A 26,918-nucleotide genomic window follows, 5' to 3' on the forward strand; every position below is an offset into this window, starting at 1 on the left:
CATTGGTCGTGGATTGTCTTCTGGTTCCTGTCTTCCAAAAACACGCTTTCTATGGCTCAATTGGAATTTCTTCATCTTTGTCACCAAAGGATGCATCTTCATAGACCCCCAACCAATGTCCTTTTCTGCATTGATGGGCACCGCATCAACCTTTCCACCACCTAAGTCTTTTAGCCTGCACTGGCTAAGAAGACTCACCTCTAGTTTGTCCCCCCGCATCCAGACCACCAACCATCGACTGGTATGGAGAACCGTCATAGATCTCTTGAACTTTACCCTTCTTGACCACCAACTTCCATGAGGACCCTCTAGCACTGTCTTTTCGATCACCAAACCGATCCGTAGGAACGGCAACTTGGCTGCTAACAACATGCACACAAGAGTCCGCACCTTGACCAGGGAGATTAGAAGAAGTCTCGGGACTTGCTAGCCTCCCGATTCATTCGAGGGATGTTGCTAAACTTTCTCGTTGGCCATCGGCTCCTCCGTTCTCTATCTTCCACCAGCTCCCTAGCCAGCTTAGTGTTCTATGCTCGCCTTGGACACTCCCTCTAATAGTGACCCGTATCCTTGCAGATGTGATAGGCATCCGGGAAAGGCCCAAACCGGACTACGCAGAGAACTATGGTCCAGGAAGGCCACCCGGATAAAGTCTCGAAGGTCTTGGCTATGATCCCATAGGATCCATGCCTTGCGGAGATCAGTATCCTTGCGAGAAGAAGGCAGCACAACAGTGTTCTGCCCATCCTGCTGGAAGTCCAGGAAGCTCCACCCATACAGGACCCCATGGGATTGAGAGCACCATAGCACCTTCGAAGATAGAGCATTACGAATAGACTCCCACGCACAGCCAATCAGGAAAAAAACCCTTCCCCACAAACTTAGCCGAGAAGCACGACGCTAGTAAATCACACTCTGCAATCAGGAAATCCCTACGCTCGATAGATGACTGAACTCTCCCTATAAAAAAAAGATCCGCACCTCACCAACGTGCTCCTTTCCTTCGTCTGATACACCCCCCTTACTCTCCGCCTCTCTGCTACGCCAGGCTAACTCTTGCTTAAGGATTTCTTAAATCTCCTGTTCAAACAACGGCGAAAATTCGCTCGGCGCTTTTTGGGCTATAGCATTGGCATATGACACTGTTTCCTCAGCTTTTCCCAGATTACCCTACTCTCGAGACTCACACTTGTCATCTTCAGCACCGTCCTGCTCCCGAGACTTGCACGTATGGAGCTTTTACACCTAAACTCAAGAGACTCACCTTCGCTCATTAGGCACTCTTTGGGAACCTCGTTTTCTATAACCTCACACCGACAGCGCTTCGAACCTTTCCCCTCACGACGCTCAAGACGATGGACATGCACAAACCTAAGGGAAGCTGTCAAGCTCACAAGCTCCGACCCTTGCATATCTTGATCCCATCGGCCTCTTGTAAATTGCTGTAAAGGCGCTTGCCCATGAACGACGCGTGGATTTAGGAAAGCCCATTTTGACAAGGCCACGTCAGCGCCACCTTTCGCGTCTGCCACTTGCACATCTCCTTAGCTTTCTTTCTAGCTTTTTTGGTTAGCTTTCTTTGTGGCTTTTCTGGCTTTCCACCTGAGCTCCGCTTTCGTCTTTGTTGCATCAACTCCTCTCTGCTCTCTCTCTTTCTCACAGTAATTGCGGGTTGGGTCGTCCTTACTCCTTTCCAGCTACACGTTGATGGATTTTTTTCGTTTTTGATTGAGAAAATGTCCCAGTCCTTTGCAAGATTGATCCTGCGAGGTTCTGCAGTGGCAGCTGTTTTTGCAGTAGCTTGTACGAATTCTTCCCTTGCCTCCAATCTTCAGCTGTTTGCCCTCTCTGATCAACAAACTGCAGTGCAAACTTGGAAGCAGAAGATTGATGCATTGGGCGGTGTGGTACCGCGCAGAGAGTCTCACCTGTCTGCACTTGCTGGTAGTAGTCCTGCTTCTCGTTTCGATCTTCTTGTGATTGGCGGGGGAGCAACAGGTTGTGGCGTTGCTTTGGATGGAGCCACCAGGGGACTCAGAGTTGGACTGGTTGAGAGAGACGACTTTTCGTCTGGAACCTCATCACGCTCGACAAAACTAGTTCATGGCGGTAAGATAGTCGCAACATGCTGTACCTACTTCATTGTTTCTCTTCCCGTGATGAGTCTATTGAATACGCTTGCATGTGAAAATTGGCTAAGCAGCAATGCCTGGGTTGGATTTGGGGTTTTAATTTTTTTGAATAAATTGGTTACTAATGCGTGTATCTAACCAGGTGTGCGTTACTTGGAAAGAGCCGTTTTTCAATTGGATTTGGGGCAGCTCAAACTGGTATTCCATGCTCTAGAAGAGCGGTCTCACATTTTGCGGAATGCACCTCACCTTTGCGCCCCGTTACCCACCATGACCCCATGCTATGAATATTGGGAAATCCCATATTACTGGGCCGGCCTGAAACTCTACGATTTGGTAGCAGGTCGGAAGCTTTTGCATCTTTCAAGGTTTTTCTCAGCGGAAGAGTCGAAAACCCTTTTCCCTACGCTCTCTCAGAACGACCATGGCAGGAGTTTGAAGGGAACGGTCGTGTATTACGATGGCCAATTCAATGATAGCAGGTTCAATATTGCACTTGCTTGCACGTCTGCCTTGGCAGGAGCTGCCGTGCTCAACCATGCTGAAGCTGTGGCACTTCACAAGGACGACATAACAGGCCGTATCACAGGAGCTCGTGTTCGAGATCACATCACAGGTAATTTCGTCAAAGCACTTGTGCTTCTTCTTTGAGACAAAGTGCAAACGCGCACACACACTGCGCCCATTGACTTTCTTTCTCTCACAAGAATTCTGGCCATTCTAGATTAAGAATGGGCACATGCTATGGAAGAGTTTTATGCTGTACAAAATTCTAGCTGTTGCTTTGGTTCTAGTACTTCCATCACCCAAACTAGATAACAGAATTAACCTATTGGATTACAATGCCACATTGTAATTGGATCGTCGCTCAACAAGTACCCTCAGCTGTATTCCCAACTTTCGTAGCTTGCATGCCAGCAATGACAATTTGTTAAATCTAAGGCATCTTTAGACAATCAATGAATCTAGTTTATTATAAATCATAGTTACGTGGCCTTCGAGTGCAGGTGGGAGAGGTGAATGAGGTCCACCAAATAGCTCCAACATGTGCACTCCCAGAAGAAATTGTAGTAGAGGCAGAGGGAAGAGGAGTCCGTTTTGCAGTAGCCACATGAGTACCTGAAGTAGCTCCTCCACCATGCAATAGTCGTCCGTTTTGCAGTAGCGACATGAGAACCTGAAGTAGCTCCTCCACCATGCAATAGTCCTTGCCCACTTCAAGTCATACGAGCCCTTTATATCGACTTGACTCCACCAATAATCTGCTTGGGTGAACTCCCCCTTGGGCTCAAACTCGAAGATCCCAACTCTTGAAGCCATGGCCACAGTGCGAAAGAGGGGGCTGAAGGAGGGTTGAGTGAGGGGGCTGAAGCTTCAAAGAGGGCTGAAGCTATAGAAGAGGGCTTCAGCTCTTGAGGCCTTCTCCTACAGGGTTGAAACTTTAAAGAAGGCTGAGGGCTGAAGCTGAAACTTGAAAGAGAGGGCTGAAAGGGGGCTGAAGGAGTGGAAGAGAGTGCTGAACGAGACAGTCTGAAGAAGTGCTGTAAGAGGTGGAAGGAGTGGATGGGCTGAAGGAGGGCTGGAGAGCTTTGAAGAAGTGCAAGCTGAAGGAGTGGAGGGAGTGCAAGGAGGGTTGGGGAACCTCCAAAGCTGAAAATCGTCAAAAAGAACTAGCAGCGGAAACACACGGCGCTTGAGGATATAGGGCAGTCTGAAACGGCGTGTTTCAGACTATCTCAAATGTTTCACGCTCCTTTAGAAACGTTTTAGGTGCCGTCTTTGAAGCGAGAAATGTTCTGCTGAAATGTTTCAGGGCAAAATAGGCCTTGAAAATGCATTTCAGTGTAACTATGCTTCAAAGGCTCCTTGCTTGCAAACTTGCGGTACAAAGGAAGAGAAAAATGATGGCGTGTGATAAACCCAACCACCTGTCTTCCATTGTCAATCATATTCACAAAGGAAGAGAAAAATGATGGCATGTGATAAACCCAATGCTCTTCCATTGTCAGTCATATTCCTAACGCAAGGCAATTTTCTAATGTGTTTCAACAAATTATTTAATTTTGGACTTTAGAACAACAAAAAATCTAAATTTGTACGATTGGATATATTCTAGTCTTAACAGGTATATAAAAATTATTTAAACAATGTACAACACAAGAACTCTGATACCTTTGCTCCGATAATGCCCCTGCAGCCTTGTTGGTATTTTCACTATCTGAAACAAGCTGCACAACATTAGATGGACCTACATATTCCACTGCATCTGCCCACATTTGTTTTTTTCTGTACTCCACACTCTATGGAGTGTATGTAGAAGGCAAATCCTCTACAATATGCCAAGATGCCCTCAAGTGAGTGACTTCGCACATCACTCCAACCATATGAAAACAAAGTCACCCCATACCTTTGCCATTTTTGCTTCACAGGTTGAATGGCTTTATTTGCCTTCACCTCATCATCTAGAAGCTTTCCCCTCAATGCATCAAAACTGGAAAAGGTATACGTGGGCCCAAATGCTATAATTTCCAAACGTCCTCTAAAGGTGAAAATCGGCAAAAAGAAATAGTGGCGGAAACACACGACACTTGAGGATATATAGTAGTTCGAAACGGTGTGTTTCAGACTGTCTGAAATGTTTCACACTTTTTCTTATCGTTTCTGTTAAAATGTTTCAGGGCAAAATAGGACCTGAAATGCATTTCAGCTGAAGCTCACATGATTGTCATTACAACTTTGAAAAGATGGGCGGATTGCCAGCTATCAAGTGAACAAAACATCTGTATTCATAAATTAACCCCTGACCATCACATTACATCTACTAGCCTATCCTTGGCCCTCTAGGACACTTGATCGTAACCAATACCCACTATCCCTAGGAGCTTCCTTACCCAAGTTAGGTATGGACTAACCATATACCTAGATGAATCCAGGAACATTCCCAAACTCATCCTCTAAAAACACAACATAGTGCAGTTTCAATCTCATGATAGTCACTCACAAGGTTGAAAACCATAAACTCCATCATGCATAGCAGGAACTAGCTACTATGACATCCCCACTGATGTCATCAGTGCCCAACATAGTCAGCTCAAGATGTAACCTCTCTCTCTCTCTCTCTCTCTCTCTCTCAGCAACGTCTCTAGCTTGCCTCTCAGCCGGCATGTAGCAGTGCCTGTAGCCCGCTTCTCATCCCGACTATAGCAGCGCGTAGCAACAGCTCCAACGAAATCCACATCGCAAGTAAAACATACATGCAGATTATGTGCAATCTTCACATTAGGTGGCTTCAGGACACGGCGCACACTGCGTCAAGTGCATGTTGTTTTGAGAGCGTCTTACATTTAATGCATTGAGAAAATTTTTGCAATCATGGCTTGCTTGAGGACTTTCATGGAGGAGCCTACAGCCATGGCTGTACGGCAGAATGCCAATACTAGATATTCAGAGACCACACTTTTCTAGAGCTAGGGTTTTTGGGCCAAAAAACGTTTTGATTAAAAACAGATGTTTAAAAATGGTTTAACGTTTGCTTCAGGCAGCAAACATGTTTTATTGCAACTATAATGTGTTTGTCACTAACGGGAAAATGAGCCTCAACATGATGCACAAGGGGAGCTCCAAGACACTGGAATTGAGGCACAAATAAGCATCTAAGCTGGATGCAAAATAAAGTGGAACTGAAGCTTAACTGAGCTGAGATAATAGCTCTAACTGAGCTGGAAATTGAAGTTTAACTAAGCTGGAATTGAGCTTTATCAGAGCTCAAAACCAAGCTTTATCTCAGCTGGAATTGCATTCATTGAGCTAAAATTGAGCTTTGATTGAGCTGGAACTGAGCTCTAACTGAGTGTAACTGAGCTGGAGCAAAGCTTGAACTAAATTGAAAATCGAACTCTAATTGAGCTGAGAATGGGCTGGCCATTGTGTTAGAAATCAAGAGGGAATGAATCACTCAAACCTCCACCCAAGATCTCTCCAAAAATGCAAAAATGCAGAATGGCAGTACTAAGTCCTAAGTACAACATAGTCATGTCGATGGTCGACCATATATCAATCTCAGCATCATCATCCTCAGCAATAGCAAGATATTAGGATGGATGAGGCAGTGGAGGCATGAAGTCGACAATAGAGTGCTGTCAGCCACTCAGAAGTGCGGTCCTGGCACGTCTCCTGGTCGTAGCTCTGCGTCTAACCAGGGCTACTGTGACCCCCATCGGTCGGGCTCCGACTCTAAACAAGGAGGGGATGTCTCCAAGTGTGATCTGTGTGTCGACCCTCTGTTTGAGCTATCGGGTCACGGTCATGTCGAGGCCTCGTCTCGTTGGGGTCCATGTGATCTAGCTGAAAGAACTCCGTGATAGAGCTCTGAGAGGGATCAACCGAGGAAGAAGTCTGCTCTTGTCTCCGTGCTCGGAGTATCCTCTCGCGGTGTCTAAGTGCCTCATGAATGAAACCTGCCAAACACCGCTGGTCTGGGTAGGAGAGGAAACGGGCTAAAATCCCATAACTATCCCTGAAGAGGCAGTGGAAACGTCCTCGGATCTCATAGTACACAGGACACCTAAAGATGAAATGCTCCTCTGTCTCAACCTCCTGTATGTCACACAGTGTGCATCTGTGCCGCTCCATGGGTAGTCACTCTGCTCTTGTCGCTCTCGATGCGAAGTCTGTGTGAAGAGACCCGGAACTGCCCAAGAGAGATCCTCAGCGAGTGGGGTAGGTGAATCTGTGTGTATCCTGGTGGGTCAATGAAACCCTCCACTGTGATATGCAAGAAGTGATCTCTGTAGAAGCTAAGCTTCACTAGGAGTTCACTTGGTCCCAACCAGGTCCGAAAAGTGTGTAGCTGTAGTAGATCCTTGCGGATAACCTGGTTGACCTCGTGTGATAAGAGGGGAGAGAACGGAGCATCCATGCTATACTGGAAGGGAGGTAGTCTATCCATGTGGAGCCCCAGTCGCTCAAACCATCTCTCTACACGTGCATACCAGCACCTCTGATCTCCTCCTGCTGCAAGTGCCATAGAAGAGGATAGAGCTATCCATGGTACCCTGCTATGCCCCGAGGTATAATCCTCATATTCCCTAACTCGGTACAAATATGTGATGACCTGAAATGCAGCATCTAGCTGTAAAGGGGGTGACCCAAACTGAGCCTGAATGACCTGGTGAGGAACGGATGACTTACCACGAATCATCCGTGATAACATGAGAACCTGTAGCTGCTCCACACGGGCCCACTCTGTATCCGATAAGTCTGGCCCCCAACAAGGGCTGTCGTACATTCCCGTTGGGCGAGCCAAGGAGTCAAAAGGTAACCCCTTGGTGCGTGGATCTTGAAAGTGCGAGCGGAAGCATTGCCTCTCTAGCTTGGCCAATGAGGCATACCCTCTACTCAAGCGTGCTTGCATCGCGGGTCTCATAGTGAAGCTCGGTTTGGAGAAGATAACCCCAAGATAAGTGTATGATGAAACTATCTTAACAGATGACCCCGCAAATGTGAACTGCTCCTGATGCATGATGGCTCGAGATGTATTGAAGATCATGACCTTGGTTTTACCCAGGTTGCCTTCAAATCATGAGACTTACAAAAGGACTGTAGTGCGTCTAGGTGTCTCTGAAGCCCCTCTGCTGAGGAAGACAAGAGAGACACGTCATCTGCATAGAGAAAAATTTGGATCAGCGTGCCCGCAAGAGAGCAACCTACACCCCCCTGTGTCTGCATCACTGTCTCAAGCTCATCAATGTAGAGGCCAAACAAGGTAGGTGACAAAGGACACCCTTGTTTGACCCCGATGGTACTCATGATCTCGGCTGTCTTGTCCGAACTTTGCCAGAAACTCTCTCGTAAAGTGCCATGATAGCCCAAATGATCTCATGGTCATAACCCAAGTCCTGTAGGCGCCGTATGAGACGGGCTCTCGGGACCGTGTCAAATGCCTTGCGAAAATCCACAAAGCAACAATAAACCCTCTGCTTCCGTGACCTTGCCTCCTCGATGATACATTTGAGCATGAGAATGTGGTCCATGGTTCCATGATCACGTCGGAATCCGGCTTGTCCTGCTGCTCTAAGTCCTCGACACTCTGCAAGTCTGCTAACCTCGGAGTCAAGTACTGATGCATAAATCTTGGACATGACATGTCCAATCATAATGGTCGTGTAGTTCTTCGGGCTCATGGGATTCCCTGCCTTGTGGATGGGTGAGATGGTGTTAACGGTCCAAGTGTGTGGAAATCCCAAACAAACCGCTTCATTAAAAAACTTTGCTAAGATCGGGGCTAGGAGGTTAATCCCATATGCAATGAACTCAATGCATAGCCCCTCATGATCCTTCGCTCGGCCATTATGAAGTTTCATTACGGCATCCTTTACCCCTCCTCTAGTGAAGAAGATACAAGATGTGGGACGAGGCATGTGTGAGAGGTTAGGGACTGGCTGATTTGGGATGTCATAAAGTGTGCGTGCATAATCAAACCAAATTTGGGTGTCAGTGAGTGGCGGAGGGGACCGTCCTTCTAGAAATCTCCGCCAGAAGTCCTTAGAGTTGTTACTAAACAAAATGTTCAGTAGCTCTGTCTGAGGGGGGGGTTCATAACACTTCCGGAAGTATTACCGGAGGCCTAGGGCCACTGGTGCGAGAATTGAGTAAGACATACCATAAGTGTCACGGATGGTATGTATGCGACGGATGGTATGTAGGCGAGTGCTTGTTGATGGTGTCAACTATGTGCAAGCGGTACAAGTGCTGAAGTGATGTGAGCAAGAAGAAGACCTAAGCGGAACAACATCACGAAAGCCAACCCTCGATATGAACTGCAAGAACTTCAAGCACATGACACAGGTCCGTTGTACCAGGTGAAGGGAGAGGAGGGGGGAAAGGAACACAACGGAAAGAGATTTTTAGAGTAGCGAGCAGAGACGGAGAGTAGCATAACTCATTAGAAAGCAAGATGACGGGTACACCCCTAGAAGATACACACGAGGCGAGCTCTTGACTCTAGCCTCTCACTCCTTCACTCACGCCTCTCGCCCCTGCCAGAATCTCCCTCCCCCTCTTCCCTTTCCCCCTCTTCACCTTCTCCTCCTCTGCTCCACCCCCCGCTACCAATCTCCTCTCCTTCTTCCTATTGGATGTCTTCTTGCACCCTGAGCCATCCTTAGCCATTCCACCGTTTGTGGGCCGCTCTGTCCTTGATGGCTTCCGCAACACTCCAGCCTGTCCTGGGTTAGTGAATCCCATGCTCCATGTGTTCTCCTGCGCTCCTGACACTAGTTGGTTGAGAGGGTTGGTGCACCACCTATGCCTCTTAACTGTTGGACTGCTTCCCATGTGCACCAACAGGTGTATCCCGTGTACCATTGCGCCAGTATTTCCCTCTGATTGACTTTGACCATGGTGAGTCGAGGTTGAGGTTTGGCACTCTTTTCATGTATTGCTTCCTATGCCTCTTAACTGTTGGACTGCTTCCCATGTGCACCAACAGGTGTATCCCGTGTACCATTGCGCCAGTATTTCCCTCTGATTGACTTTGACCATGGTGAGTCGAGGTTGAGGTTTGGCACTCTTTTCATGTATTGCTTCCGTCATACCCAAGTCATGTCCAGGTCAAGTCATGTCCAAGTCATGTCCATGTCAAGTCATGTCCAAGTCTGTTCCATGTCATGTCCAAGTCATGTCCATGTCAAGTCATGTCCAAGTCTGTTCCATGTCATGTCCAAGTCAGGTCCATGTCAAGTCATGTCCAAGTCTGTTCCATGTCACCAAGATGTGAACATATGTGAACACGCTGCGACTAGGTATGACCAAGGTCTAACAACTTGGCATGTTGCTGAGGTGACCATGACGTGACCCAGGTGTGACTCTTGGTGGGTTGCCATAAACTTTGAGTACAACAGATCCCCCGCCACTATCATTCACCGTCCCGGTGAATGACTGAGGATCTGTGTGAGAGAAAGTTAAGTATAAATTACAAATAAGAAAGTGACCTTGTGGTTGACATCCCAAAACTGAAAAGAAAGGTCTCATGGCCTTACAACTGTAAAACTGAAAAAAAAAAACTGGCTCATGGCCATACAACTCCAAAATTCCTTATTTACATGAGAACTGCAGAATCCAAATGTACAGAGCTCGCAAAGAGAAATGCCGAACTAAAAGATCCAGGAGCTACTGCTTGCTGGATGAAGGTCAGGGAGGGGGAGGGGGTGGGTGTGGTGGGTGTGCTGATGTTCTGGGGCTGGTCCTTGCCTCTTCCTCGACTGTGTCCATGAGGTTGCGGATGTCCTCATATTTGGATTTATATCTGTGGTAGCCAGACCTGTAATGATCACATCGAGATTTGAGAGCAGCATTTTCAGCTTGCAGCCCATGGAAGTCATCCTGCAACTTGGAATGTGAAACTTGGAGATGGTCCTCCTCCTCGAGAATCTGCTTCATCTGACTCCGCACCACCTCCACCTGTTGATCCACAGTATGCTTATCCTCTGCCAGTGAGGTGTATCTGTCCTGTAGGGCTGCAAGCTCCCTCTGGATCTCAGCCTGTTGGGCTGAATGATTGTCCTCCAAAACTTTCTTGGTGGCTGTCCACTCTGCCTCCTTCGCTGCAAGACATTGCTGAAACTCGTCCTGCTGAGTTTTCCACGCAGCCTCCCTTGCTTGTAGAGTTGCTCCCCACTCTGCTTCTTTCACCTGCAATGTTGTATTCCATTCTTTATGCATGCTGGCTACCTGCTTCTCATGTTCCAAGCGGAGGTGTTGCTTCTGTGACAGAAGCTTGCAAACCTGACCCGTAGTATTAAAGAGGGAGGCACCCATCTGAATGAAGCTGTCATCTATAATGCGCTGAGCCATATGAAGGGATCTTTTAACCCATGCATACCTGTCCCGATAGGTCATTCGGTCAGCCATGTCAATAAGTTCGCCATATTCCTCGAAGGCTGCTTTCATCCCCTCTTGCTCTGGGTCCTCGAGAGCTGCCACTGGAGCCAGTGTGTCGATGTCTAGGTAACAGCTTGGAGCTTGGGATACTTTCTTGTTGGAAGCGATTGTCTCTTGCAAGGGAGTTGTGAAAATTTGGTCCAGGTCCTCCTCCTCCATGCAAACAGGAGACCGCTTCCGCTTTAATGCATACAGCAGCCGTTTGTGTTCCTAGCTCTGTTCCTCTATCTGGGCCTCATGGGTGAATAGATCTCCTGAGGAGGTTGCGAAGTAGGTATCCAATATATCATTTTGAGGAAGTGGAGGACAATCCGCTGGAAAAGGTATCTTACCCCCAGCAAAAATAACCTCGCCAGGTCGAGTTTCCAGTAAGTCTTGTTCAGCAGCCTCCATACTTGGTTCAGCGGTCAGTCGTCGAGACACCCGGGGTGGTGTCTTCGCATCACCAGTGACTCCCAAAGTAAGATTCAAGTTCAATAACCTGTGTCGCTCTGATGCCTCTCCATCAAGAGATTCCAAGGCAGAGGTGCCTGCTGCCGTAACTTCTGTCGAGGGATCCCCTTGAGTTGGGGGGCCAATGTGCATATCTTTGCACCCTACTGACCCTGATGAGATGATCGGAGGGGGAATGGTCATGACTGCGGGGGGGGTAAGTGGTAATGTCATGCCATGGTGCGTGAGACGTGAGGAGGGCAGGGGAGTGACCGGGAGAACATCATCAGGGAAATCAAAATCTGCCTCGAATGGGATGGATGGAGAGGCGACTCCTGCATGAGCAACGGATGGCAAAGCTCCAGAGGCTGGCCCAAGAGGGGATGGCTCAGAAACCTGTGCTGCAGATGTGGGTGGAGCAAGAGTGGGTATGGAGACTGGAGAGGAAGAGAGGACAGAGACTGATGCAGCAGAGGCCGAGGATGCTGGGGCCGCACTAAGGGCCAGTGGAGCTGATCTCAAGTGGGGGATCATAGGAGCGGAGGGTGGGCGGTGAGGAGAAGATGAAGTATGTGAAGGTGGAGGAAAGAGTGCAGGTGTTGCAGCCCGCCACTGGTGCAAGAGGTAAGTGAGGTGAGGTCCACAAGTACAGGTGTGTGTGCTTCTGCGTGTGCGATTTCGAACAGTGGCCCGGAATGTTGAATAAAAGAGGGATGCAAAATCATACTGAGTGATGGTGAAGAGAGCATTGAGAGCAGGACGGATACCTTTCGTGATGTAGTAATGCCCTGGTGCTGAATAGAAGCGAGTGAAGTAGCGTGTGATCACTGCTTCTCTGCTTCCACCTTCCAAAACCTTCTTGCAATCATATCCCCTCCTGTTGGGTTTGCACTGTGAAAGGAATGAAAGGAGATGTGGTGAATCGTCAAAAGGAGGCTGAATAGGGAAAGCAGGGAGCCCCATGTACTGTGAGACCAAATTGGGTGTGAGAAGCTGCCTGGAGCCCATGAACTCAAAAGTGTCTGTGATAGAGTCATAAGATCTGATGAATCCTGTACACAGTTCCACATCCACAGGAGGGAAGATGACCTTGTCGAACTCAGTTAGACCCAGGGTCTGGATCTCGGAAGATGTCAATACCGAGGATAGTTTGAGGTTTGGATCAAGAAGAGGTTTAAACATAACCCGAATGTGGGAGAGAGGAGGGGTGGTTATCGAAGGGCCCTGTATCTCTGTTGGCCCACCCGACCCTTCTGAATGTGGTCTTCGTGTAGAGGGGGTGTAATTTGAGCCCCCATGGTCGGAAGAAGAGGCACTGGAGCTCTGAGAGTGGAAAAGAACCCCCCGCTGCTGTCTTGATTGTGGTGGCTCTCCATCCGAGATGATAGTGATGTCCGGACCAAGATGGGGATGCATCACTGATGAAGACGGCCCTGTTGATGAAGTCGGCCCTACCGATGAAATTGGCCCTACCAATGAAATTGGCCTTGTTGATGAAGTTAGCTCTGTTGATGAAGTCGGCCTTGCTGATGGACTCGGCCCAGCTGTAGAGGCTGTAGGCATGGGTGAGGTCATGTGCACTGCAGAGGCTGCCTGAGACTTCATGGCGGTATAGAAAGGGATGAAGAGCTTATCTCGGGGCAACCGTGGCTTATACTTGGACTTCTTCTCGAGCATGAAGAAGAAACAAGAGGTGAAGTAGGAGCTAATGACGAAGCAGGAAGGGGAGCTGCTGATGACGAAGCAGGAAGGTGAGTGCTGACGAGGCAAGAAAGGAAGCAGGAAGGGAAGGGGAGCTGATGATGAGGCAAGAAGGAAAGCAGGAAAGGAAGGGGAGCTGATGTTGAAGCAGGAAGGTGAGTGATGACGAGGCAAGAAAGGAAGCAGGAAGGGAAGGGGAGCTGATGACGAGGCAAGAAGGAAAGCAGGAAAGGAAGGGGAGCTGATGTCGAAGCAGGGGGTGAGCTAATGACAGGAAGGTCAAGAAAGGGAGGGAAATTGATAACGAAGTAGGAAGTGAGATGATAACAAGAAGGGGAGCTGAAGCAGGAAGGTGAGCAGATGACGAGGCTAGAAAGGAAGCAGGAAAAGGAGGGAAGGTGATGTCGAAGCAGGGGGTGAGCTGATGACAGGAAGGTCAAGAAAGGGAGGGAAACTGATGACGAAGTTAGGAAGTGAGATGATAACAAGAAGGGGAGCTGAAGCAGGAAGGTGAGCAGATGACGAGGCTAGAAAGGAGTTGGCCAGGTGATAACGAGGAGGGGAGTCGATGACGAGGTCCAGAGAGGAAAGCTGGCGAGGTGATAGTGAGGAGGGGAGCTGATGACGAGGTCTGCTGAGAAGGGAATAAGCAACCAGAGTATGTGCAAGGTGATGGAGTCGAGGAGAACGCAAGAGGAGAGAGATGGAGCTGGAAAAGATAGGACACAATGGAGAGGTGGCGCAAAGTGGAAGGAGAGAGGTGGCGTAGTGGGTTGGAGTTGGCCCAGGGTGGCGCAGAGTGGAGATGGCAGAGGATGTGGAGGTGGGCAGGGAGTAGGAAGCTGGCAGGAGAGAGGGAGTGGGGCGTGCCCAGCCCAGCAGAGTAGGGGAGATGGCGCAGGGTGTGGAGGTGGGCAAGGAGCAGGAAGCTGGCACAATTCACTAGAAGAGGGGCTGCCAGGAGGTGGAGATGCGATCCAAGGTAAGATGGTGAAGCAGGGAGAGCTGCGTGCAGCAGGAGGGGCTGCTGAGATGGGGTTGCGATCCAAGGCAAGATGGTGAAGCAGGGAGAGCTGCGTGCAGCAGGAGGGGCTGCTGAGATGGGGTTGCGATCCAAGGCCAGGGCTGCCAGGAGGATGCGCTGCAGATTTCGTTGCAGATTTCGTTGATGGAGAAAGCTGCAGGAAAATTCGTTGATGGAGGGAGGGCTGCTATCGCTGGTGGAGGGGAGGCTGTAGGAGAAATCGCTGAGGGAGGGAGAGGGGCTGCTATCTTGATGGAAGGGGCTGCAGGAGAATTCGCTATGGAGGGAGAGCTGCAGGAGAAATCGCTGGAGGGGAGGCTGCAGGAGAATCGCTGAGGGAGGGAGAGGGGCTGCTATCTTGATGGAAGGGGCTGCAGGAGAATTCGCTATGGAGGGAGAGCTGCAGGAGAAATCGCTGGAGGGGAGGCTGCAGGAGAATCGCTGAGGGAGGGAGAGGGGGCTGCTATCTTGATGGAAGGGGCTGCAGGAGGATTCACCGATAGAGGGAAGGGAGCTGCGTATGGTTTCGTTGGAGGGGGGGGACAGCCACAAATACACAACCAAAGAGATCCAAATTTAGAAAAGTAAGCCAAAAATAGCATGAGTGGGCTGCAAGATGCGATGGATGAGCTGATCCCAAGGATCCACGCTGAGTTTAGCCAGATGCTAAATATAGCACTGGTCGGAATTGGGAGGTGAGATGAAGGACCGACGCTGAATTTGGTGGCTAAATATAGCCTTGGTGGGAGGTGGTAGGTGAGAGAAAAAGCGGTGTGGGCAAGAGGAAATAGAGGAAATATTTGAATGAAACGGTGGGAAAATCGGAACTTGAATTTATTTTCTCCTGTATAGGCCATTGGACGAGTGTGTCATAGGGGTGAATGAGGCTGAAGGAGGGATGAACCAAGGGTGAACCAAGGTTGAACAAGGGGTGACATTGGTGTGCCCATGGGTGACTGAGGGGTGAACAAGGAGCGGCAAGGAGTGACCTAGGATGAAGAGGGGAGGAACAAGGGGTGACATAGGGAGGAGCATAGGTGACAGAGAGTGAGCTTGGGGGGTGACATAGGAATGAACAAGAGTGAACTAGGAGTGAACAGGGGTGACCTAGGAGTGAACATGGGTAACAGAGAGGTGAACATGGGGAGTTGACATAGGAGTGAACAGGGGTGACCTAGGAGTGAACAGGGGTGACCTGGAGGTGAACATAGGTGACAGAGAGGTGAACATGGGGAGTTGACATAGGAGTGAACAGGGGTGACCTAGGAGTGAACAGGGGTGACCTAGGAGTGAACAGGGGTGACATAGGAGTGAACAGGGGTGACCTAGGAGTGAACATGGGTGACAGAGAGGTGAACATGGGGAGTTGACATAGGAGTGAACAGGGGTGACCTAGGAGTGAACATGGGTGACAGAGAGGTGAACATGGGGAGTTGACATAGGAGTGAACAGGGGTGACCTAGGAGTGAACATGAGTGACAGAGAGGTGAACATGGGGAGTTGACATAGGAGTGAACAGGGGTGACCTAGGAGTGAACAAGGGTGACCTGGAGGTGAACATAGGTGACAGAGAGGTGAACATGGGGAGTTGACATAGAAGTGAACAGGGGTGACCTAGGAGTGAACAGGGGTGACCTAGGAGTGAACATGGGTGACAGAGAGGTGAACATGGGGAGTTGACATAGGAGTGAACAGGGGTGACCTAGGAGTGAACATGGGTGACCTAGGAGTGAACATGGGTGACAGAGAGGTGAACATGGGGAGTTGACATAGGAGTGAACAGGGGTGACCTAGGAGTGAACAGGGGTGACTTGGAGGTGAACATAGGTGACAGAGAGGTGAACATGGGGAGTTGACATAGGAGTGAACAGGGGTGACCTGGAGGTGAACATAGGTGACAGAGAGGTGAACATGGGGAGTTGACATAGGAGTGAATAGGGGTGACCTAGGAGTGAACAGGGGTGACCTAGGAGTGAACATGGGTGACAGAGAGGTGAACATGGGGAGTTGACATAGGAGTGAACAGGGGTGACCTAGGAGTGAACAGGGGTGACCTAGGAGTGAACATGGGTGACAGAGAGGTGAACATGGGGAGTTGACATAGGAGTGAACAGGGTTGACCTAGGAGTGAACAGGGGTGACCTGGAGGTGAACATAGGTGACAGAGAGGTGAACATGGGGAGTTGACATAGAAGTGAACAGGGGTGACCTAGGAGTGAACAGGGGTGACCTAGGAGTGAACATGGGTGACAGAGAGGTGAACATGGGGAGTTGACATAGGAGTGAACAGGGGTGACCTAGGAGTGAACAAGGGTGACTTGGAGGTGAACATGGGTGAACAGGGGTGAATAGAGGTTCAACCTGAGTGGCAGGGGTGAAGAGGGATTAAGGAGAAGTGTGTGTCAGAGAAGGCAAGGGTTGTTTCCGTCTTGCCAGAGAAGGAGAAACCCAGTTTTTATTGGTCTCCCACCAAGGAGTGCAATTGGGCAGAGAGTAGAAGCTTGACAGGGTTAGGAAAGGGAATACATTGTTGTTGTTTTTTTTTTTTTTTGAATAAATAGAAATTCAACTAATAGGAATGGAAATCCTTATCCAAAGAGAGAGAGTCAATGTGGATGATACTTCTTTACCCGTGAGCCATTCACAGGTGCTGGTAACTTCTTGCCCTCCAAGGTGGCCAAATAAACCCCTCCACTGGGAATAATCCTTGTGATAAAGAAGGGCCCTGTCCAGCCACTGACAAATTTGGGTTTATGCTCAGGAACTTACTGGAATATAACAAGACCAAGCTGCCAACTTGGAATTCCCTCTTCCTGAGATTTCTGTCATGCCATGCCTTCTGCCTTCTTTGCCAGACTTCCTGAGCAAGGATCACTTCACGACGATGTTCATCCAAGGCTTCAAGATCCCATAATCTCTCAAGTGTGCATGCCTCCAAGTTATCATCCATCTCTGCCATGACCCTAGTGGTCTTCATGTGGAACTCATAGGGCATAACCGCCTCCAAGCCGTAAACTAGCTGGAAGGGTGAATATCCAGTGCTAGCCTTGTATGCTGTTCTGTAAGCAAAAAGAGCAGCTGGTAGTAGAATATCCCAATCTGCCAAGGAATGAAGGCATAACCGAGCCACAATATGAGACATGGTCCGATTGGAGCTCTCGGCCAAACCATTGGCTCGAGGGTAGTATGAACTAGAGGTCTTGTGAACAATTTGCAGTTGGGTGATGAGGTCAGTGATGACATCATTGAGAAAGTGGGTACCTCTGTCACTCATCAATTCCACAGGACATCCAAACCTAGAAATGATTTGATCATACAAGAATGAGGCCACAACTTGAGCAGTGCAGGTCTTCGCTGCCTTAGCCTCCACCCATTTAGTGCCATAATCGGTAGCAATCAGAGCATACTTGTTCCCTCTTCGAGTTGCAGGAGAGATGGGTCCAACAAAATCCAATCCCCATCTATAGAAGGGTGGTACAGGGCTGGATGGCTGAAGAGGAAGGTACTCCCGTCGGGTAGGCTTCGGCCCCCCTCTTTGACATGAGTCACAGCGGCGCACATAAGCGTAGCAGTCTTGGAATAGCTTTGGCCACCACAACCCAGAGCGCATTATCTTTCTAGCAGTGGCCTCTGGTGCCATATGACCTCCCCCCATTCCTGAGTGAGCCTCCTGAAGGATGGCTTGTGTTTCATGAGGGAGCACACACCTCCTTAAAATGTGGTCCTTCCCCAACTTGTACAGCTGACCCGCGATCAGTTTGAAAGGAGCAGCCTGAACAATCTGCCTCTGCTTTTGTGCTGGAGTTAACCCTTTGGGGAACTCCCCTGTAGACAACAAGTGTACAATGTTTGCATACCATGGGGGAAAGCAGTCCACAGCAAACAGGCAGTCATCTTTTGGTACTGTGGCATCGACACGGAAGAGGCCCGCATCTGGAAGGTCATCATCAACTCCTATGGCTGCTTCACTTGAAGAGATCCTTGATAAGTGGTCTGCTGGTTGATGCAATTGGCTTGCTCTCACTAGGATGTCAAAGTCAAGAATCCACCTGCTCACTCTCCCCCCAAGCGTTGGTTTGTTCAGTAAGTACTTGAGAGCTTGATGATCAGTAATGATGATAAACTTACTGCCCAAGAGATAGTGCCGATACTTTGTCATGGCATAGACCATGCCCAAGCCCTCGCGTTCAGTGGTGCTATAGTTTCTTTCTGTCTGCTTGCGAAGTACACAGGTAGGTCGAGTTTGTGCTCTTCATCTGGTTGGGCCAATATCGCCCCAATCGCCAACCCACTTGCATCTACATGCACATGAAAAATGACATCCCATTGAGGTTGCCGCAAGATGGGTGCCTTTACTAGACGATCCTTGAGGTTGTCAAACGCCAGTTGTTGAGGTGTCGACCAGTTGAAGGACTGCTCCTGCTGAAGGAGTTCCGTCAACGCCACCGCTATGTCGGCATAGGACCTGATGAATCTTCTATAATAATTCACATGTCCCAAAAAAGACTTGACTTCTCTAGGTGTGCGAGGAATAGGCAAGGTCAATATCACTTCCACCTTTGCTGGGTCCGTGGTCATTCCCTCAGCCGAGACGATGTGGCCAAGGAGGACCCCTCGCAAGGCGAGGAAGAAGCATTTGTCCGGATTCAAGCACAACCTAGCTTCTCTGCACTTATCAAAAACCCACCTCAACTTACTCATGTGATCAGTCTGAATAGCAGGTTCGAGGTGAGAAGCATTCTTACCATTGAACACAGAGAAGTCATCCAAGAATACCTCAAGGAACTTTCCGATGTTCTCTTGGAAGAGTTTGGTGACAAGACGTTGAAACGTGGCCGGTGCATTGCATAGACCAAAAGGCATCATCCGGTAAGCATAAGTTCCCCATTGGGTGACGAAGGTAGTCTTTAACTGATCTTGCTCTTGCACCCGAACCTGGTTATACCCACTATATCCATCCATGAAGGAGTAGAGAGCATGACCAGCTACGGTTTCTAGCACCCTGTCAGTGAAGGGGAGAGGAAACCTATCCCGACGTGTGGCGGTATTCAAACTCCTATAGTCGACACAAACTCGGAGTTTTCCAGTCTCTCTTTTGGGCACCACTACGATGCCACTAAGCCATTCGGAGTAGTCAACAGGGTAGATCAACCCTGCTTGCTCCATCTTTTGAATATCAGCATGGACAGCCTTGCCATAGTTAGGATTCATGCGATATGGTCCCCTGATCACCGGCTCTGCTTCCGGATATAGATCGATTGGATGTTCCATGAACTCAGTGGGTACTCCCTTTAAATCCTTATATGACCAGGCAAAGACATCAACATACTCTTGAAAAAAATCAGACAATGCAGCAAGGAGATAGTCATGTTCCCAGACCCAACTGGCTACCTTAAGATGTCGTGGTTGGTCTTCTGTCCCTATGTTCAGATACCTCCAATCCCTGGCATGGTCAACCTGAGGTATGCTTCCTGATGTGGAGTTGTTCGGTTCTTCTACTCCCACTGCTGGGTGCGCAGGAGAATCATCCAGAGAAAAATTCCCCACTACTTCTTCCATCCAGGAGCTCAGATAGGATGGTTGGGTATGTTCTGGAAATGGTTGAACTGTAGAGGCAGCACTTGGGCCCATTCTCTTCTTTCCTTTTTGCGCTTGCTTGAGCATTCCTCTGTATGGTAGTCCAACCACCTCGTATGTAGTTTCGGGAACCTCCTGTGTTGCTGGGGGGTCAGCTTCTGACATACATAAGTCGAGTAGAACAAGGTCCGCGACATCTTCTTCTCCCTGTATGCTGTGGGCTTGCCTTGAAGGTCTGAAGTTCCAAACTCCAGTGTGAATGTGGACAGCTCCTTCAAATTGTCCGGTCTCTTGACCCCTCCTAGGTTGGTCAGGTTGCACAATGGATTCAATAACCCTTCCAAGAGTCATTTCCAGCACCGCCTGCCTGAATGACATCAGTAAGTAGGTGGTCATCCTCTTCTTCTGCAGATCCATGAGTGTCTTCTCCAATACCATCATTATACTCAGCCAGCCCATGATCTATGTGGTCATCTTCTTCTTCCATAGATTCATGAGTGTTTTCTTCAGTACCATCATTATGCTCCGCCCGCTCATCATCTTCTTGCATAGTATCCTCTTCCTCCTCTGTTGTGACCCCATGGTCATTTTCTTGGTGTGAGGCATCCATGTCGTGTGCCTCCATTGCTTCCATTGCTGCTTCATGGTCTTGTCTTTGAGTCACCCTGGTGGCCTCCCCACCATTTGGTCTGGTACTTGCGGACATCGTTCGCTGATACATGTGGGGATTATTAAGAAGACCAAAAGGCATCCGTTCATACATGAGATCAGCCAAACCAGGTGGGGAAGAGGCTTCCTGGCGCACCTCTTGCGCATTTCGTGAAGTACCAAGATGGGCTTCAGGATCCTCTTCTGGACACAAGTCCACCATATTGATGGCTAAGGATCCCAGGGCAACCATCCAATCCAAGATGACAGCTTCTTCCTCATCTGGTCTAGCATGTTCCAACAAGTACGTCAAGCTCTCACCATCATCTCGTGCTGCTGTTACATAGGTTTCACCTTGGAAGGGTGAGTCTTCCACATAGGCCAACTCTTCTTTCTGTAGGGGCCAATCCCCAATTGCCCATCGCTCCTCTTCCACTCCTTCTTCTTCTTCAAAATCCTCTTCCCCAAGTTCCACAAGTCGGTGACGGGCCCTTCCAGTAACCATGTCTATTTCTAAGGATGTGGATCCCAAAGGTAGTCGAACTTCATCACTTGACCAATCCTGAATGGCCTTTGCTGAGCGTAACCATGGTCTACCAAGAAGTAGAGGATAAGTCTGCTCACCCTCCGTCATATTAAGTACAACAAAATTGGACAGGAATGTAACTCCCCCAATCTTCATGTGAACACCTTTGACAGCCCCCATAGGCTTCACCTTGCGTTGATCCGCCATGCGTACTTGAAAATGTACGTCAGTTGTCAATTTCAAACCCAGTTGTTGAAGAGTACCTCTCGGCATGATGTTTACTGCTGCCCCACCATCCAAGAAAACATCTTTCAGCTCCACCCCATTGATCTCCACTGCGAGCTTGGGACTTTGTTCACATGTGAGGGCAGCATAGGCTGAGCAATTGTCTAGTGTTACTCCATCTTGAACTGTTGCTGTCTCTGGTGTGGGTCCGCCCTGAAAAGATCCCCTTTGGCGCCCTCCTGGCATGCGATTCAAAAATGCAATAGTCTGATGCTTGATATGTGGAGACAATTGACAGAGTTGTCGTAAGGTGATATTGGGCCTAAAATCCATCAAGTCATCCATCAAAGAATAGGGCTGGACAGTAGCAGCAGCCTTTTGTGCCTTCATCCGCCGAGCTTCTGGCCGAGGGTCGAAGCTCACGCGAGGGAGAGGAGGTGCCTCTGGATTCTCAGTCAATATTTCCTGTGGTGACTCTCCCATCACCCATTTCCCCTTTTTTTGGGTACTACTAGGCTTCACCCCTTTTTCCTTCTCTTGCTTCATTATGCTTCCTGAGTGGAAGGTGGATGGGCCTGCCTGCGACTCCTCACGTTTTTGCCCTAAAGTTGTCACTTCTGTTGCAAACCTCACTATTCAGGACTTGCGGGAAGGAAACTGAGGTGTGACGCCTTCATCTTCAGAACTAGATTGAAGATCTTTGGCGACACTCCTGACCACCTCCTGATACCTTGAAGGCATAGATTGCTCACTTGGAGCTGAGGTAGTTTTAGAGCTATTGATAGGTCTTGATGGCTGTGGGGCCCTTCGGGTCCTTTCTAATCCAGTTATAGGAGAGGACAAGGGTGATGCAGTCCTGTGCCCACTGTCCACCTTGGAGCAAGGAGGTGGGGATGCTCCTCTAGTGACTAAGCTGGTATTAGTTGGTGATGAGGCCTCTGATATTGATGTTGAGTCATCCTTACTACTGTCACCCTTCATTTGTGACCTAGTCACAGCTCCCAACACTGCACCAATCAAATGGGGTTTGTCACCCTCCCCCGCCACTACTACATCAACCATGTTGACTTGCGATGTTGATTCCCTTCTGCCATTGGGACAATCTCTGGTGTAATGGTCATTTGTGTTGCACTGTGTACAAGAGGGTCCCCCGAATGGTTGTGTACAATCATCTTGGTAATGGCCGTACTCGCCACATCTATAGCACATGATGGGCCTGCGAAAGTTGGTACCTCTGCCTCCACGTCCACCTCGGAACCCACCCCGTCGACCGCGGATATAAGGGGGTCCATATCCACCCCCTGACATAGGTGGTTGATATTGTGCAAAGTAGGGCGGAGGATAGAAGTATGGAGCCCCAAATTCACTAGGAGTAGGAGCTTGGAGCAAAGGAGGATTAGGAAGTAGTGGAGGTGGAATGATAGGATGGGTGGGTGGTTCAGGTGCCTTCACAGGGGCTGAAGCTAGGGGTACTGGCCCTGAAGTGGTCGGTGCAGCTTTGTTGATTGTAGCCACCAGTGGTTCTCCAATTGGATACTCCGGCAGAAGCTTCCTCAACCCCTTAAGATACCTACACTCGGAGGCATCATGTCCATGAATTTCACAAAATGTACAAAAGGAGGTCGGGGTGGGTACCTTACGCTTCGATGGACATTCCCAGTAGCCATGGCCAGACTCCTTGCAGTCGGTGCACCAGAGACCACTTCTTATCTGAGCTTCAAAGGGTGACGGTCCATCCACTTTTGTTCTGTCTTTCAGACCTTCTTTGATTTCTTCTAATTCCTTCTTGAGTTGCTGCCATGCCTGTGAGCCCTCTTCTCTCGGAAGTTGGGCGGTCTGGGCGGGTGTTGAGGCGAAACTTAACTGGGACCGTTCCATCTTCACCTCTTCCCTCAGAAATTCTTGTAGTGAAGAATGCTAAGGAAGTTTGTCAACCAGCCTTATAGCAATGGTGGAGGGTAAAGCCTTCAAAAACCACCCCTTCATGACGGCGTCATTGGGTGGCACCGACATCTTTGCCGCCAAGACCCTCATCCTTGTGTACATCTCAGAGATGCTCTCTCCAGGCTTCATGGTGTCAGTGGATAACTCTTGGACAATCATGTGTTCGAATTTTTCCAACTTGAAAGTGCGTAAGAATTCCTCCCTTAGGTCTGTCCACGTCTGGAAGTGGTCTGGAGGAAATTGACTGTACCATACATCCGCGGCATCCTCCAATGACGAGGGAAAGATGTGAAGGAACGCATGCTCATTCTCCACACCTTTAGCTCTACATGCTGTGAGGAACTTCCTCACATGAGCTTCCGCATCCTCATGGAGGTGGCCTTTGAACTTTTGAGTCTTCACGTGGACCTTGTTGAGTAGCTCGAGAAGTCTAGCTCTGTCTGGAGGACTGAGAACGACCATCCCCACCCGAGAGGCTGGAGAGGATGCAAGAGTTGGAGGGAGTCCCGATGGGGCTGTAATGAGTGTTGGTGCTCCCAAGGAGGAGACCACCCCGACAACTTCTCCTGTGGAGGACCACAATGGAGAAGTCACTACTGATGTAGTCATAGAGGAAGTGTACCCAGATGGTAGGGCGTAAGTGGGGGGTTTCGGTGTTGCAGAGGGAAAGGGTGAGAACATGGAAGATGTGGGGGTGAAAGAGGATGGGAGAGCATTTGGGAAAGAGAGGGACGGAGTTGAAGTCATGGATGAGTAAGCAGAAGGGAAGGAAGGAGGTGGTGGAAAAGGCAACACCGGTGTGGATGGAAAGGGAGATGAAACCATCATGGCAGGTAAAGGCATGGCCAGAGCAAAAGTACCCCCCAATGGAATAGATATAGAAGAAGGATTAGCTAGGAGCCCGGAGCTATGCATAACAGATGAGGTAGCAGCTTGTCCACAAGAGGTTGAGGCGGGAGCAGATGGAGTCACCACTTCGGTAGAAGAGGTGGTTGATGAAGAGATCATTGCAGGAGGAGGAGAGGGGCTGCCTTGACCTTGATGAGTCCCTGAGGAGCCCTCGTCCTTAGTATCCTCTTCTTTCACCTGTTCTCCGCTTTGCACTTCTTCTTCTCCGGAGTCCGGATCTGACCACTAGGGTTCCTGTTGATCCAAGTCAATGAGAGTGTCGATGAAGTTACTTGCTCTGGCTACTGCTCCAATGGGCTCACTTTGTGCTCGAGTTGAGGACTTCGCAAACTTACGTCGCACGTAATGCTTCTTGTACCTAGTTTGGTCTGCCGGAAGTCTTTTCTCCACTCTCCTCAAGTACCTCCTAGTTCTCTCACTAGCTCCTTCAAATGTTTCAGAACTACTCGGCATAAGACCTCTCTCTAGGACCCTAGATCACCACTTCACTCGTGCTACTCAACACCAGCAGTGTCCCACCGTGATCGCCATAAACTGTCTGAGGGGGGGGTTCATAACACTTCCGGAAGTATTACCGGAGGCCTAGGGCCATTGGTGGGAAGCGAGTAAGACATACCATAAGTGTCACGGATGGTATGTATGCGACGGATGGTATGTAGGCGAGTGCTTGTCGATGGTGTCAACTATGTGCAAGCGGTACAAGTGCTGAAGTGATGTGAGCAAGAAGAAGACCTAAGCGGAACAACATCACGAAAGCCAACCCTCGATATGAACTGCAAGAACTTCAAGCACATGACACAGGTCTGTTGTACCAGGTGAAGGGAGAGGAGGGGGGAAAGGAACACAACGGAAAGAGATTTTTAGAGTAGCGAGCAGAGACGGAGAGTAGCATAACTCATTAGAAAGCAAGATGACGGGTACACCCCTAGAAGATACACACGAGGCGAGCTCTTGACTCTAGCCTCTCACTCCTTCACTCACGCCTCTCGCCCCTGCCAGAATCTCCCTCCCCCTCTTCCCTTTCCCCCTCTTCACCTTCTCCTCCTCTGCTCCACCCCCCGCTACCAATCTCCTCTCCTTCTTCCTATTGGATGTCTTCTTGCACCCTTAGCCATCCTTAGCCATTCCACCGTTTGTGGGCCGCTCTGTCCTTGATGGCTTCCGCAACACTCCAGCCTGTCCTGGGTTAGTGAATCCCATGCTCCATGTGTTCTCCTGCGCTCCTGACACTAGTTGGTTGAGAGGGTTGGTGCACCACCTATGCCTCTTAACTGTTGGACTGCTTCCCATGTGCACCAACAGGTGTATCCCGTGTACCATTGCACCAGTATTTCCCTCTGATTGACTTTGACCATGGTGAGTCGAGGTTGAGGTTTGGCACTCTTTTCATGTATTGCTTCCGTCATACCCAAGTCATGTCTAGGTCAAGTCATGTCCAAGTCATGTCCATGTCAAGTCATGTCCAAGTCTGTTCCATGTCATGTCCAAGTCATGTCCATGTCAAGTCATGTCCAAGTCTGTTCCATGTCATGTCCAAGTCAGGTCCATGTCAAGTCATGTCCAAGTCTGTTCCATGTGACCAAGATGTGAACATATGTGAACACGTTGCGACTAGGTATGACCAAGGTCTAACAACTTGGCATGTTGCTGAGGTGACCATGACGTGACCCAGGTGTGACTCTTGGTGGGTCGCCATAAACTTTGAGTACAACAAGCTCCTCCTTGTTTTGACGAACGAAGTCTAGTTTCTTCCTCTATACCAGTCTATAGTATTCACATAGCGTATCTGGTGCGCTTGGAAGACTGTTTTTGGTTTCGAATCTGAGTTGACGGCGTAAGGCCTTACACTCATCATCGTACCAACTATTACAAGGTACGGTTCCAAGGGGTGGTGGGCAGGTGGAGCGGGTGAAGCAGTGCGTAAGAGGTGTTGAAAATCATGACCTTGGTCTTCCCAAGATTAACCATCAGGTCTCTCTCTCTTTGCAAAACACCTCTAGGGCATCTAGATGTCTCTGTAGTCCCTCTGCCGAAGTTGATAGGACTCCTCTGTCATCTGCATATAGTAGGATCTGTATCATCAAGTCTGCTAGTGGTGCTCCCTCGCCTCCTAGGCAGTCTATGAAAGATGTAATCTCATTAATGTAGAGTCCGAAGAGAGTCAGTGAGTGAGGGCATACTTGCTTTACTCCGATCGTGCTCTCAACCCAGTCTGATAGGCCTCGTGGGACACGAACTCTCCCTCTAACTGACTCGTATAGGCTCACCACTCCCCAGATCAGAACCTCTGGAATCTGCATATCCTGTAGTCTCTTGATCATGCGGGATTGTGAATCTGTGTCGAAGGCCTCCCGAAAGTCCACAAAACAAGTGTAGACTTTCTGGCTTCTCGACCTCGCCTCCTCAATGATAGCCCTCAAGGTGAAGATGTGGTCTAGACTGGAGTGCTGTCTCCGGAAGCCTACCTGCCCTAGAGCACGCTGCCGATGTGCCTCTGTATGGGTGTTGATCTCCCTCTCCAGTATCGATCCATAGATCTTGGCCAGCATGTGGCCAATCATGAGAGTGCGTTAGTTCCCAGTATCCATGGTGTTGCCCACCTTGTGTATCGGTACTATGGTGGTGGTACTCCATGAGGGTGGGAAGCTGTGACATATGGCGTGGTTGAACATCTGTGCTAGTACCAGAGCCAAAACCTCCTATCCATGATCAAAATGCTCAGTCCGTAGTCCCTCATGGTCGTGTGCTCTCCGATTGTGAAGCCGGTTGAGTGCAGCACATTCTGTGCAGTGAACAAGTGGCAAGTGGTGGGCTGGGGCATAGTGGACATTGTTGGGGAACTGAAGGGAAAGCATGAAGT

At 49.3% G+C, this 26,918-nt stretch overlaps 1 protein-coding gene across 1 annotated transcript in view; it reads left to right on the plus strand.

The window, feature by feature from the left end:
• The first annotated feature begins 1,061 nt into the window (after window positions 1–1,061).
• LOC147883009 (glycerol-3-phosphate dehydrogenase SDP6, mitochondrial-like) overlaps window positions 1,062–26,918 on the plus strand; it is a 38,076-nt gene continuing 12,219 nt past the window's right edge. Inside the window, exons 1-2 of the mRNA XM_087399929.1 lie at window positions 1,062–2,109; window positions 2,275–2,748. Of these exons, the coding sequence (XP_087256055.1) occupies window positions 1,737–2,109; window positions 2,275–2,748 (847 nt within the window). The 5' untranslated portion in view covers window positions 1,062–1,736. The remainder of the gene's footprint in view (window positions 2,110–2,274; window positions 2,749–26,918) is intronic.

Source organism: Dipteris shenzhenensis, chromosome 28 (assembly GCF_047967505.1).
Source record: "Dipteris shenzhenensis isolate YYH24624 ecotype China chromosome 28, Dip_SZ_1.0, whole genome shotgun sequence".
NCBI lineage: Eukaryota > Viridiplantae > Streptophyta > Polypodiopsida > Gleicheniales > Dipteridaceae > Dipteris > Dipteris shenzhenensis.